At 38.9% G+C, this 13,720-nt stretch overlaps 2 protein-coding genes across 2 annotated transcripts; both read left to right on the top strand.

Annotated features, from left to right (window-relative positions):
• The first annotated feature begins 8,574 nt into the window (after positions 1-8,574).
• On the top strand, positions 8,575-9,312 carry LOC139859554 (uncharacterized). The gene has a single exon (XM_071848336.1). The coding sequence runs from the start codon at positions 8,575-8,577 to the stop codon at positions 9,310-9,312; it is 738 nt and encodes a 245-aa protein (XP_071704437.1).
• A 319-nt stretch (positions 9,313-9,631) lies between these two features.
• On the top strand, positions 9,632-10,279 carry LOC139859553 (uncharacterized). The gene is made up of 3 exons (XM_071848335.1): positions 9,632-9,649; positions 9,764-10,045; positions 10,088-10,279. Exons 1-3 carry the CDS (start codon positions 9,632-9,634, stop codon positions 10,277-10,279), a joined length of 492 nt encoding a protein of 163 aa, XP_071704436.1.
• The last annotated feature ends 3,441 nt before the right edge of the window (positions 10,280-13,720 follow it).

Raw genomic sequence — 13,720 nt, 5'->3', positions numbered from 1 at the left:
CAGGACCAAGCCAACTTTACTTGGTCGGTTACTCCTTCTCCAAGTGAACGTGGTCTTCAAGCACAAGAAAACGCGTCTGGATATCCCACGCCGGCAGCTTTATTTCTCAATATCTTCAGTTTAATTTATTTCCTTAAATAAGCTGGACGTGGGCTTCAAGCAAAAGAATCTGGATCTTAAGCCAGCGGCTTCCTTCCATGGTCACCAAGTCATCGAATTTATGCACTTATCTCTGGATTTCTCTGGAAAGTTCTGGAATCATCACCAAATCGGCTGCTTCTCTGGATCCTAACCGGCGGCTTCTCTGGATCCTAGACATCGGCTAAACCAAAAGATAGCCCCTGGTTAGTTAAACATCCATCGACTGATTGTTGAGCTCGGATGAAGGATGTGTCGGCTCAACACTTAGCCGCCAGACAAATTTCGAAAGATGAAATCCCCAAAAGTTAGTCGAGTTACCACTATGCAAAGAGGCGCCAACTATCAACAGAAGATTCCAGAAAGTACAAAATTGCTGCTGTCTACCACATTTAGTCACAGGCTATTCTAGAAAAAAGACGCCAGCTACCCCTGCAGCTACCGACTCGTATAGATTCCATAATTTTAAGGGTTTGACATCATAAATGCAGGTTTCCACTTTTCATTTTTCTTTATATTTTTACTTTCAAAGTAGTTTAGTTTTATATTGAAGTTTTAAGGATTCTTAATCCTAACGCTTTGTTTACGCATTAATTTCGAGGCGTTTCTTCTTTAAGTTCAGTGTCTACTTTATTCTTTGTTCTTAATCACATTGTTCTTTTCAACCCAATTAAGGGTTAAGCTTGTTAATGTTCACTTGGTAATAACACGAACTCATAGTTATGATTAAGGATTATTTCAAAGGTATTTTTGTTACTTGTATGATTTAGAATAGTTATATCTAAGTATGAACACTTGATTGTATAGAGATTGGGTTAGAAGTGTATGCGTAGGTACAAGGTAAGATCAATGAACCTAGTTAATATGAATATTCACCCCTTACTAGTATTTATCACATGTCAACCTAGGTAGTTTGATTATTGTTGAATGTAAACCAGTCAAAGATAACAAATTGGCTAGTATACACAGTTTTGGAATCTAAATGAGCTTTGCAATAGTTTATGTATCTATCTGGTGTATTAAGTTGGTGAAACAAACTTACTTAAGTCAACAATTAGATCATAATTATCAATCTAATTCTTGTGTTAATATCTATTTACTAGCTGACCTGACTTAGTAAATAGGTGTTTGAACTAAAGCACACGTCATTTAAACTATATTACTTCAAAAGATTAATTAGAAGCTACGGAGATTGTAAAAGTCCAGGTGAACACTGTTTTTATAATATGTTATTTTATATCATTTAATTGTTATATTTATTTTCTTTATTAAATTTCGTTTAAGACCAAATTCTCCAATTAATTATGACTCTAAATCATAACAATTTATATTGTAATACTCTCCGTGGAACGAACTTAACTTACCATATATCTCTTACTCCACTTATCAGGACTGTTGCCTATAATGTATGATAGTTTTCATTAGTAGTTTTAATTATAAATTTAAAGGTCGATCATCACACATCATTTTTTTGACATCGCTGCTAGGGTGTAGTGCGTCGATTGAGTCTGTTTTACCTTGGAAATTGATTTTAATTAATTGATTCTTTGAACAAATGTTTTACAAGATAATGGTGTCTATAAAAATTTTATCGGACTTTGGTTGTTGGATTTTTCAAACGATGTCCTTTTTTGTTGCTAAAAGGATCTTGCCTCTCCAATTGATCCAACCTGGACATATTTTTGGACGTCAAATTGTGTAGCGTGCTGACTAGTTACTTATCGAGGACCACGTAGTTTCAATCCCTTTTGTAGAAGCCGATTTCTTTAAAAATTTTATTTCTTCCAAGTTATTTTTCTTTTCAGTTTATTACCCATTCATCTAGAGTGAGCCTGTTAATCCATTTAGTGATCCTTAAAGCGTTTTCCATGGAGCAAATCGAAAGGAGAAAGAAACATACGAAACCCGAGAGTTCAGTGAAGATGATACCGCCAGTGAAGATTTATGCATTTCAACCGAAGAAAGTGTGACAATGTAATACCAAAGTATAAAAGAATTGATGAAATCCAATAGGCAAGGTCAAAGATCCACAATCACTCAACCCCAAATCGACACCAAGTTCGAGATAAAGGGTTCATTCCTACATATGGTCTGAGACCAATGCCATTTTAGTGGCGAACCAAAGGAAGATGTAAACGAGCATCTGCGTACGTTCACTGGAATCAGTACGCTTTTCAAGCTAAAAGCCACGGTGGATGAAGCCATCTACCTCCGAGTTTTCTGTACACCCTAAAAGGGGAAGCAAAGGATTGGCTCGAGTCTATCACCGAGAGAGAAGACACTACTTGGATGGTTGAAAAGTTCTCTGGAAGAGTTTTCTCCGCTTCTAAGACAGGCCAACTTCAAGCTGAGATAACATGGTTCACTCAAAAACAAATGAAACTCTTTATGAAGTGTGGACTAGGTTTGGGAAGATGGTGAGAATCTGCCTAAAACACGGGTTTTCGATATTCCAAAACGTCCAAATTTTTTACAGAGTCGATGTTGTGACATGGAAAGAGATACACACTATCGCCGGAGGGTCAGTGATGAAGAAAACACCGAACGAAGCCTATGCAATCATAGCCAACTTGACAATTCATTAACACGAATGAGACCAAGAACGAGAATTGCTTCAGTTTAAACGTGTTGCCAGTACAGAGATAGATGATCAAATTGCCGCAATGAATGCCCAATGGCCGATTTTAGCCGTCAACTCGAGAAGATTACAAAGGAGATACACGACATCAAAGTAGGGTGTGAGACATGTGGAAGGAATTTTCAAAACTTTGCCCATATCCCGCCCAACCCACTATATCAACATAACAATTATGCTCAACCAAGAGGTAACCCGATATGATTTTATCCTCAAAATAATGCTCCGAATATACATGTTAATAACAAAAAAGGAATGAATTTAAAAGTAATCAGCGCCACTTTTATCAAGATCTAAACTAACGTAGTGGAGGCTATCAAAAGCCAAATCACCCAAGTGAAAAATTATCCCTAAGATTCTATCCAAAATATTGAAAGAAACGTCGTAAGATGATCTAAATTGACGGAGGAGAGGATGAGCACTAGCACTGTGGAAACTGAGAAAAGTAAGGGTATGCGGACTATCCCTATAAATATAATTTTCAACCAGATGTTCCTCGAAACCATTAATTTTGGAGGATGATGAAGAGTTTGAGAGATGTGAATGAAAGATAATCGAAGAAAGACGAGATAAAAGAAAGAGTGAATGAGCTAAGGGAAGCCTTTGAAAGAGAGATAAAGCTAAGAGATGATGGGTTTCCACCAAAAATAGAAGATCCAAGGGAGTGTGAATGTCACGCCTTATTCGATGATCACAAGAATTGGAGTAGGATACTTAACGTCAATTACAGTTGGAGTTCGCCGATATGACTGTTCATTCAAGTAAACTGTGGGAATATATAAGAATATGATCATACGTGTGGAAGGCTATCATTCTTAACTAATTTTCAAGTGCATTTTCAGCTTACGATTTCGTGTTTATAATGTTTAGATCGATGCAACAGTTTGTGTATGTGTCATGGGTGTTTGTTAATAAAAAACAGTAGATAAATGATGATGATGAACTGATATAGATCAAACCAATCTCAAATTTGGATAACAATAATCGTATAATATTAGCCATCACTAAACAGTATGCATGTTAGAAACAATTAGTTGCCATAGACATCTAAACGTTATAGGAATACATAGGAATAACCCAAATAACCAAATTCCTTTTCCTAATCCTATATTTGAAAGTTTAAAATCTTAATCAAATCTATGTCATTTCACTAAACTAATCGTAATGCTAATTCAACTAATATTGGTTTTCAGATTTGACTACCTATTTAAGATAGGAAATATATGCAAAATATGTGAAATGATTGCAAACTTATAGCTCCTACCATAGGGCATAATAAGCATGGACCACTGAGGCAGCTAAAAGAGTCGCAATAAGGGACAACTTAAAAAATATTTGACAAACGTGTAGCTATTTCTCATACCATAAAGCATAGTCATGGTCGGAAGCAAAAGAAAAATATATATAGTGAATAAAAGACTTTCAGGTATGTCTCGAACTATAAAACCTTCATGTCGTTGGGCCACTCAACCCCGTATGCTGGGTTGTTGGTGGACTCTCAAATCGGCCACCCTGTCGGAATCAAAACGATACCGATGTGGATTATCCACGACTAAGTGTCGGAGGTCCGAATGTTGTTAGTCCTTAAACCCTATTTTGCACTCAAGCGTAGGTTCACCTTGACCTCGTGAAAATATTCTTGATCATTTGGCGCCATCCGTGGGACCGGTTATATGAACAAACAAGATTGGAATTTATGTTGTGTATAAATTATTATATATATCTTCTTTCCGTAGAACCTTTTTTGTTTAATACTTTCAGGTTTTCAAAATTGTCAGCAAGAATGGGTGGAGGAAACAAGAATGCCAAAAGCCAGGGGCGATCAGACTCTCCAGTAAGTCCAGGGTTTAAAACACCTACAACGAGTGTTATGAATACACCATCGACGCCACCTGCGCCAGTCAAAGGTGCATTAAAGCCTCCATCGACATCAAATGTCAAAACACAGCCATCTGCATCAGAAACAGTTCTAAAAGAACCATATAAGAATTGGTGGCACTCCCCAGACGGAAGCGTGTTAGAAACAGGAGCTAGCTTCAAGCCTTTCGAAGATCTACCACCAAGAAACTTGAGCTTTGGATCTCCAAGCAAAACCATCCCACCAAGTTATAAAGTTAAAACTACATGTGTAGGTACCATACTGGTCATCACTTCGATCGAGCCAGAAACTCCAATCGAAAGGGTTACAACGGAGAATGCTCAAGAAAGAATCAGACAGATGGGACTAAGAAACCCAGATGGTTCATATATCACGCTGACACTGCAACAAGGGTCAACGACCTATGCGTCTTCACAACCAATTCCTAATATTTCAAGCAACCAATACAGTGGGACGCAATATGTCTCGACTCAATCAAATAAATTTATATCTCAATTGCAGCAGGTCGCGCCGCCACATTTGGCACCAGCTTTTAATGAGCCAGCAAGAGTTCAAGAATTCATGAACAACTGGTTCGCGGTAATGCAAGGACAAAAAGCTAGGCAGAGTCTTGAGCTAGCTCCTACAACTGAAAAGTTTGTACCACATATTGCTAATCATCCCTTTATAGTAGCGCCTGTGGTACCCTTAACATTGGGAAGTTACGATGGATTGTCAAATCCAGATGATTTTTTGCAAAAAATTGAAGGAACCGTAAGAACACATAGTTGGGGTGACGCAGTAGCATGCCACATGCTACCAATAGTACTGCAAGGGGTAGCGAGGGAATGGTTCAACAATTTGTCAGCGCAAAGCATCACAGGCTTCGCGGATCTGCCCTCAAGATTCCTATTAAATTTTCACAACCAGCGCGCTCGCAATAGAACACATGTTGAATGCCACGACATCAAACAAAAACAAAAAGAAAGTCTGGGGGAAATCATCGACAGGTATACCAAGGAAATGGCCAAAATACAAGATCTCCCGGAGAGTCAGAAGGTGTTCGGCTTCATACATTGCATAGACACCGACAGACATCTCTCTTTGTGGCAGCGGTTGCACAGAAGAGTACCAGAAATTTCGCGGAAGCTATAAAAGAAACGCATGACTATATGCGTGTGCAAGAGGATATAAAACAAAATCGCGGAAGCAACTCTTCGAACATGGACATTGATGACGATTACTATCGGACGCAAGGAAGAGCGTCAGAACATGGCAAATGATACCGTAATAATGGGCCGTCCCGAGGTGGTAGTTACAATAATGATAAATACCGCAAGTTTAACAACAATAAAGGGGGAGGAAGTCAGAGGTATAAAAATAATCACGCCGATAATGTCATATTAATAAAAGATCTCACAAAAACGCCATAAGAAATTTTGGCTACAAAAGCAGTGTGCAAAGATTTTGATCCCCCGGTCCCTCTGTCAAAATATGGGAGTAGGGACAAAAGCAAATTTTGTGATTTTCATGATGATTACGGTCATGAAACAAACGAATGTAGGAATCTAATCGAAAAGGTAGTTGCCGAAATAAAAAAAGGAAGACTGCAACACTTGAAGAAAGGCGGAAAAGCATCAAGTGAGAAGCCAAAAGGAGAAAAAGAGTATCCGTGGCAGAAAAAGAACGATGGAAGGGAAACAGATAAAACTATCAACATGGTCATCAGCGGAAGAGCAAATCAGCGACGCAAAATAGAATTGAATGAGGAATGGGAAAACGCTCCCATCGTGTTCTCGGCAGTTGTGCAGGAACCATCAGATGCGCCAATTACAATTAAAGGGCGCGTTAAGAGCTGTGGGTATATGATCAAACGATTGCACATAGACACTGGTTGCGGCGTCGATATAATGTAAGAGCATTGCTTTCGACGGCTACCAGGAACAGTTCGGACTAAGTTAATAGCTCCCAGCAAGGCATTGTCCAGATTTTCTGGCCAATCCGCATGGCCAATTGGGATCATCGAGCTAGAACTAGAGTTAGTAGATGATGATAATAAGGAATTAGTAAGAAGTACGACAGTAGAATTTGTTGTAGTATGATCTTACTCAAAATATAACGCACTCTTAGGACGCACAACATTGCAGCGGTTGGCGGCCATTCCTTCCACAGTGCACGGTCTCATAAAATTCCCAACTCCATTGCGGATCGCGACAATAAGGTCAGAAAAGCAGGATGCAAGTGTAGCGGCTGTAGAACATGCAGAGAAACAGCCAAGCGAAGAAAAACAGTTGCGAAGCTGCATGATAATCGTAAATCCGCAATATCCGAATCAAAAAATCAGTATCGGCGGAGGATTGTCTGATGAAACAAAGTTTAAGCTTCGTAACATATTAGCTTCCAATACGGATGTTTTCGCATGGAAAGAAGAGGATATGACCGGGGTACCGAGAGAAATAGCTGAGCATAGGCCTAACGCAAATCCAAGTCTAACGCCTGTACGCCAAAAGAAACGCGGTATGGCACCAGAGAGAAGTGAATGGTTAAAAGCGGAAGTCGACAAATTGGTCAAAGCAAACATATTGCGAGAAGTACGGTACCAAACTTGGGTAGCAAATCCGGTACTAGTATAAAAGCTCGATGGGTCTTGGCGCATGTGTGTTGACTTCACAGACATTAATAAAGCTTGTCCTAGGGATAATTATCCTTTACCTGAAATTGATTGGAAAGTCGAATCACTAGCAGGTTTCTGGTACAAATGTTTTCTGGATGCGTATAAAGGATACCATCAAATACAGATGGTTGCGGATGATGAGGAAAAACCTGCCTTTCACACAAGCTAGGGCATATATTGTTATACAAAGATGCCGTTTGGATTAAAGAATGTCGGAGCAACATACCAACGCGTAATAGATAAAGCTTTTAAGAGTCAAATTGGTAGAAATTTAGAGGCATACGTGGACGATTTGGTTAAAAGCACAACAGAGAAAGGTTTATTAGACGATATATTAGAAACGTTTGCGTCATTAAGGAAGATAAACATGAAGCTCAACCCGTCGAAGTGTAGCTTTAGAGAAGAAGAAGGGAAATTTCTCGGTCATATCATTACTGAGCGCGGAATACGCGCAAATCCAAAGAAAATAGAAGCTATCGAAAGCATACCGTCACCTCAAAGTAATAAGGAGGTGCAAAGTTTGACGGGTAGGTTGGCCGCATTAACGAGATTCTTGTCAAAATCCACAGAATGATCGCTGCCATTTTTTGGAACGTTAAAAAATTGTATGAAGAAAAAGGATTTATGAAAAAGTTGTTGAAGGAGTTGCCGACGATGACTGCGCCTGTTGTAGGGGAAACACTAATACTCTACTTGGCAGCATCAAAAGAAGCGATAAGTTCAGTATTGATAGCAAACAGGGGATTGGTATGCACCTTAAACTAAAACCTAGTAATTTCTTATTCAATAGTCATTTAAAATCATATGTTATGCTATGCGAACAGGTGCAAATGCCTGTATATTTTGTTAGTAAAGCCTTAACAGGAAGCGAATTAAATTACCCTGCGATCAAAAAACTGTTTATGCGCTTGTGCACACGGTTAGACGCTTAAGGAGATATTTCCAAGCGCACCCAATAATGGTCTTAATAGACCAACCAATAAAGCAGGTATGACAAAAAACAAAATGTTGTCAAAAGCTTAAAATTGCCTAAGAATTCTCGCGAATTTATATTCGCTAATAATTATTGAGAAGGTGCTATACAAACCAGAAATTTCTGGTCGCATGGCCAAATGGGCTATTGAATTAGGTGAGCACGAGATAAGCTTCTCACCAAGAAGTGCGGTAAAAAGACAAGTCCTAGCAGATTATCTGGCTGAAACAGCCGGAGACATCGAAATCTCACATGAATAAAAAGAAATACCACCTCCACCCGAACAGCTGTGGGAAATGCACACAGATGGAGCTTCTGGTCCAGAAGGCGCAGGGGCAAGAATAGTCCTAAAAAGTCCTGAAGGAGAGGAATATACCTTTGCGCTGCGTTTTAGCTTCCCTGTAATAAATAATGAAGCCGAGTATGGAGCATTATTTTCTGGAATGCGAGTAGCAAAATACTTGGAGGTAAAAGAGTTGTCAGTATATGTTGATTCACAGATAGTTGTAAACCAATTCAACGGGATATTCGAGGCACATGATGAATCGATGCAAAAATACCTTAAACTTGTGCAAGAACTTGCGGTCGACTTCGATTTATTCCAGATAACGCAGGTTTTAAGAACATTGAATAAAAAGGCGGATGCGCTCAGTAAGTTGGCTGCCTTAACATTCAGCCATTTCAAGAAAGAAATTTGGGTCGAGGAAGTGAAAGTTAAATCCATTGATACAGACGGTGTATCCGCCGCAGTTGAAGAAGATGAGCTAAGTTGGATTACACCGATAGTGGAATTCTTGAACGCTGGTACATTGCCAATAGATTCAACAGGGGAACGAAAGATTAAAATGAAAGCACCGATGTATTTGCTAGACAAAGGCATTCTATACAAAAAGTCCTTTTTGGGACCTCATTTGCGGTGTCTTAATCCAACTCAAGCAAAGTCAATCATACGGGAAGTGCACGAGGGAATGTGCGCTTTGCACTCAGGGCACAAAACAGCTGCATCCGAAATAATGCGGCTTGGATTCTATTGACCGTCAATGTACAGAGATGCCGCGAAGGTAATACGCAAATGTCAGTCGTGTCAGCTGCACACACCGGTAAGCAAAGCTCCGCGACACCCAATGATACCAGTCGCGTCTCCATGGCCATTCTGTAAATGGGAAATTGATATAGGGGGGCCATTTCCTGCAGGACTAGGAGGGGTAAATTTTTTGGTCGTGGCCATTGATTATTTTACAAAGTGGGTAGAAGCCAAACCGCTGAAAACAATTTCAGGTAAACAAATCCGAAATTTTGTATGGGAAAATATCGTCTGTCGGTTTGGAATACCAAATAAAATAGTGAGTGACAATGGTACACAATTTGAAGGTAACCCATTCAGCGATTGGTGCTAAGAACTTAATATAAAACAAACATTTACATCAGTCGTGCAACCTCAGGAAAATGGCCAATGTGAAGTAACAAATAGAGATATCGTGCTAGGTATCAAAGCAAGACTTGAATTGTGGCGAAGGGGTTGGAGATGAGCTACCAAATGTGTTGTGGGTACACCGCACAACCCCAAAGGGCGCAACCAATGAAACACCTTTCAGTTTGGTGTACGGGTCCGAGGCAGTAATACCTGCGGAAATGAATGTGCTAACCATGCGCATATTATCCTTCGATGAAAGTAGCAACGGCGAAGAACTGCGTAAAAATCTAAATTTAGTTGAAGAACACAGGGAAATGGCGACCATAAAAGAAGCAATCAACAAGCAAAGAATCGCAAGCTGCTATAATAAACGCGTACAACCATGATCTTTCCAGTTGGATGATTTGGTGTGGCAAAAGAATGAAGCAAACAGAGCGGAGGATACGGGTAAGCTTGGACCAAAATGGGAAGGACCATATAAGGTTATTGGTGTAAGCGATACAGCGGCGTATTGGTTAGCAAGTTTAGATGGAAAAGCAATAAAATGCACCTGGCATGCACAAACACTCAAACAGTGCTACATATGAAAAATAACAGAGGGATTGATCACCCCAAACAACTTTTTAAAGTTTCTATTATGTAATTTTTATTTTCCATTGTAAACATGACAACTAAGTGTTGATTCAAATAAGATGTTTGAAATAAATTGAATCATGCAATTTAAGCCAATAACTTGTGTATTTTTACATTTGTTGATTACATGCCCCTTAGCTGCACAGGGACACACTCCGAGTCTCAAGTGGCATAGTTTAGTTTGGTTACTAATACTATTATTAATTTTGACAGTAGTAAAATATTGAATTGTTTCAAACGCTTGTACACCGCGCAAGACGGAGACTTGCACAGTCTAGACTATAAAATACAAGTTTGGTTTACTTGTTTAAATAACCCGGACATTGGCGTGGCCGGAAGACTCTTGAGTATAGACATTGGTTTGTCTATAATACGGATAAATTACATTGGATTGTATATGCGTAAACACTTATAAATTTTTTTATAAAAGTCTTGAGTATAAACTTATAAGCATTAGTTTGCTTACTTTGTGTATAACATTGGATTGTTAGCACAAGAATAAAAAGATCATGAAACGATTGAAAGGTCGCTCCCGTCACGAAGTCATGACATTTATTCTAAATAAGAGTTATTGCATGCATATAAATTGTAATGAAACATTATATCCGCCATAGTGGTTTCTTAAAAACAAAATAATTGCACTTTAACCAAAAGAGATATTCGATTATAATAAATCGAACCTAACAATTACAGTTAGGACAAAAAAATATAAAGTCAAACGCTTAGCATAAAAGCATGACTTGTACAAAATATGAGCTAATATATGCTAATATAGAAAAGATAATAAAAAGGGGTGGCATTGGCTGCAACGATTGCCCTACACTAAGGAGAATATGCCATCCTCGCACGCAGCAATCAGACGCATACCATGCTTTAAACAAAAAAGAAAAATACCATATAGGGATGCGAAACCTCCAAGGTTGCAAGGCCCATCCCTCACTAGCAAAAATTGCTACCCAAAAATGGATAAAGGTATCCATTTCAGATAATTTAACAAGCTCAGTCGAGCTTGTCATTCACTATCTCCTGCGCGGAGACGTTCGGATCGTTGATTAAAAACTAGAGGCGGGGAATCGGGATCTGTTGAAGTCAGGCACAAGCTTCTTCACATTTTTCTTTTACTCCATGAGAGAGCAGCTCAGCAACATTCGGAGGAATCGCGGGGGGTACATACATCTCCTGGCAGACAATATCCCAGAACAGGGTATGCTCATAAGCACGCACAGCTACCATTGCTGCGCCGAATTGCTGCTCGACCAATGTATAAACAAAGGATTTGGAAGAGAAGATGAAAAGGGTTGAATGCCTTTAAATGGAAAAGATTGTGAGATAAAAAAAATTCCAAAATCCTATTTATAGAGAAAATACGGGGGTCAACAAGTAACAAGGATGAAATCACAGTCGTACACGTGTGTAAATCCTAGGCTAAATGCTTTGTTAAGATTTTTGGTACACGTTAGCACCAACAAGTGGTTGCATAATCACAATGATTACCTTTTTGGTAAACAGTGACAGTTGTCACCTCGGGTGCAGGAAATACAGCCGAAAAGACAGTTTAGTGACTGCATGCATACATTGCATTTAATGCAAATACAGTATCCATTTACGCATATATATTTAAATAATCTTATGCATTGTCCGGTTACACTTGAAATCCAACTAGGCATCTTAGCAAAAATGTTAAGCATGTTAATTTGGTTCAAAGGAATTGATATGTCTAAGTTTTCTTACTAGTTCGAAGTCATACACTAATTTTCACTGTATATAACATCGAACTAGGAGGGACTTAATGATACGCATATCCACATCACTATGCGGATTACGCATCCAAAGCCCTGAATCGCACACTAATTGCCATATAAAGACATATGACACGGATATAGTCGCACTCTATGCGCCTATACCATTAAATGTGAGTTTTGTATACTTGCATAAGGGTCCAGTATATTCTAGAAGAATGTACGGTATAGTTAATTCGAATTCTTTTCCTTAAATAACGAAAGTTAGTTGGCAAGAGATCGCATTTAATTAGGGAAAGGATTCTATCGAAACCCTAATTCGTTAGCCTATGAATACATAGCTCATAAACCCTAAAAAGATATTCGATTACTCATATATAACGAAAAGCATACACATCATCATCATCGTACGAACAAAGCTTCATACGATCTCATAAGTAAAGACTTTCAGGTATGTCTCGAACTATAAAACCTTCATGTCTTTGGGCCACTCAACCCCGTATGCTGGGTTGTTGGTGGACTCTCAAATCGTCCACCCTGTCGGAATCGAAACGATACCGATGTGGGTTATCCACGACTAAGTGTCGGAGGTCCGAATGTTGTAAGTCCTTAAACCCTATTTTGCACTCAAGCGTAGGTTCACCTTGACCTCGTGAAAATATGCTTGATCACTATTTAAACACCAAAATTCCTCATAGTGTATAATGAAGTTTAACTAGTTACATACACTTTAAATTTACTAGCTAGATAAACTCATACAAGTAAACATCCTCAATTTTTCAGCTCTTAGACTTAAAATAATGATTAAAATTAATCGCATAACCCACCCAAATTACCTATAAATCCATAAACCCTAACTTCACATAACACATTTATAATTTCAACATTTAAACCCTAAATCAAGGATTAGGCACCATCTTAGGGTCACACAATCACCCAATTCCAACCATATTCCCTGACCCCAAATTAGTCACTAATTGGAAATTAGGGTTTTTACCAACAAGAATCAAAGAGTAATGGTGATGAAGATCAGATGCAACACTCCATATTGTTGTTTGTTAATCACCTCAAGCCACATGCATGCACCAAATTTCTTTATTCTTTAAGATTGAGCTCTCTCTCTCTCTCTCTCTAACTCTCTAGGTTGCTTCTTTCTTTATCACTCTAACACTCTGAGTGTTTCTGTACAAATGAGAGTATCCAGTCCAGAAATCCCAGTCTTAAGGCTTATCTACGAAATTACACATTTACCCCTAAAAACCTCTAAATTATTTCAGCAATCTGCCACACCTGTTCGCTAGAGTGCGCGGCGCGCACGCTCTTTGCGCGGCGCACAACATCATAAAAATTTACGGATGTCATAAGTCACCTCCCGTTGAACTGTTCTTGTCCCCACGAACTACCCTCGATATCTTAAAGCAGCAACTCTCTCTCTTAACCCGCATTTCCACTTTCAGTCTCCAATACATTCTTCATATATAAGATAGAAACTACCCCATATACAGGTCCCCTAATTTCTCATTCCTCAAGCTGGAACCCTTAGACAAATACTCTCCCTATATTTATATTGTCATCCTCTCCTTCATGAGAAACGTCACATAAGTTACCCCTCCTTAACACTTTCTATATTGATTCCCGTAAAGTAAGTTATCACCA

This window comes from Rutidosis leptorrhynchoides, chromosome 7 (genome assembly GCF_046630445.1).
Source record: "Rutidosis leptorrhynchoides isolate AG116_Rl617_1_P2 chromosome 7, CSIRO_AGI_Rlap_v1, whole genome shotgun sequence".
In the NCBI taxonomy this organism is placed as follows: domain Eukaryota; kingdom Viridiplantae; phylum Streptophyta; class Magnoliopsida; order Asterales; family Asteraceae; genus Rutidosis; species Rutidosis leptorrhynchoides.
Note: the sequence above shows the minus strand (reverse complement) of the source record. Positions and strands in the feature narration are given on the sequence as shown.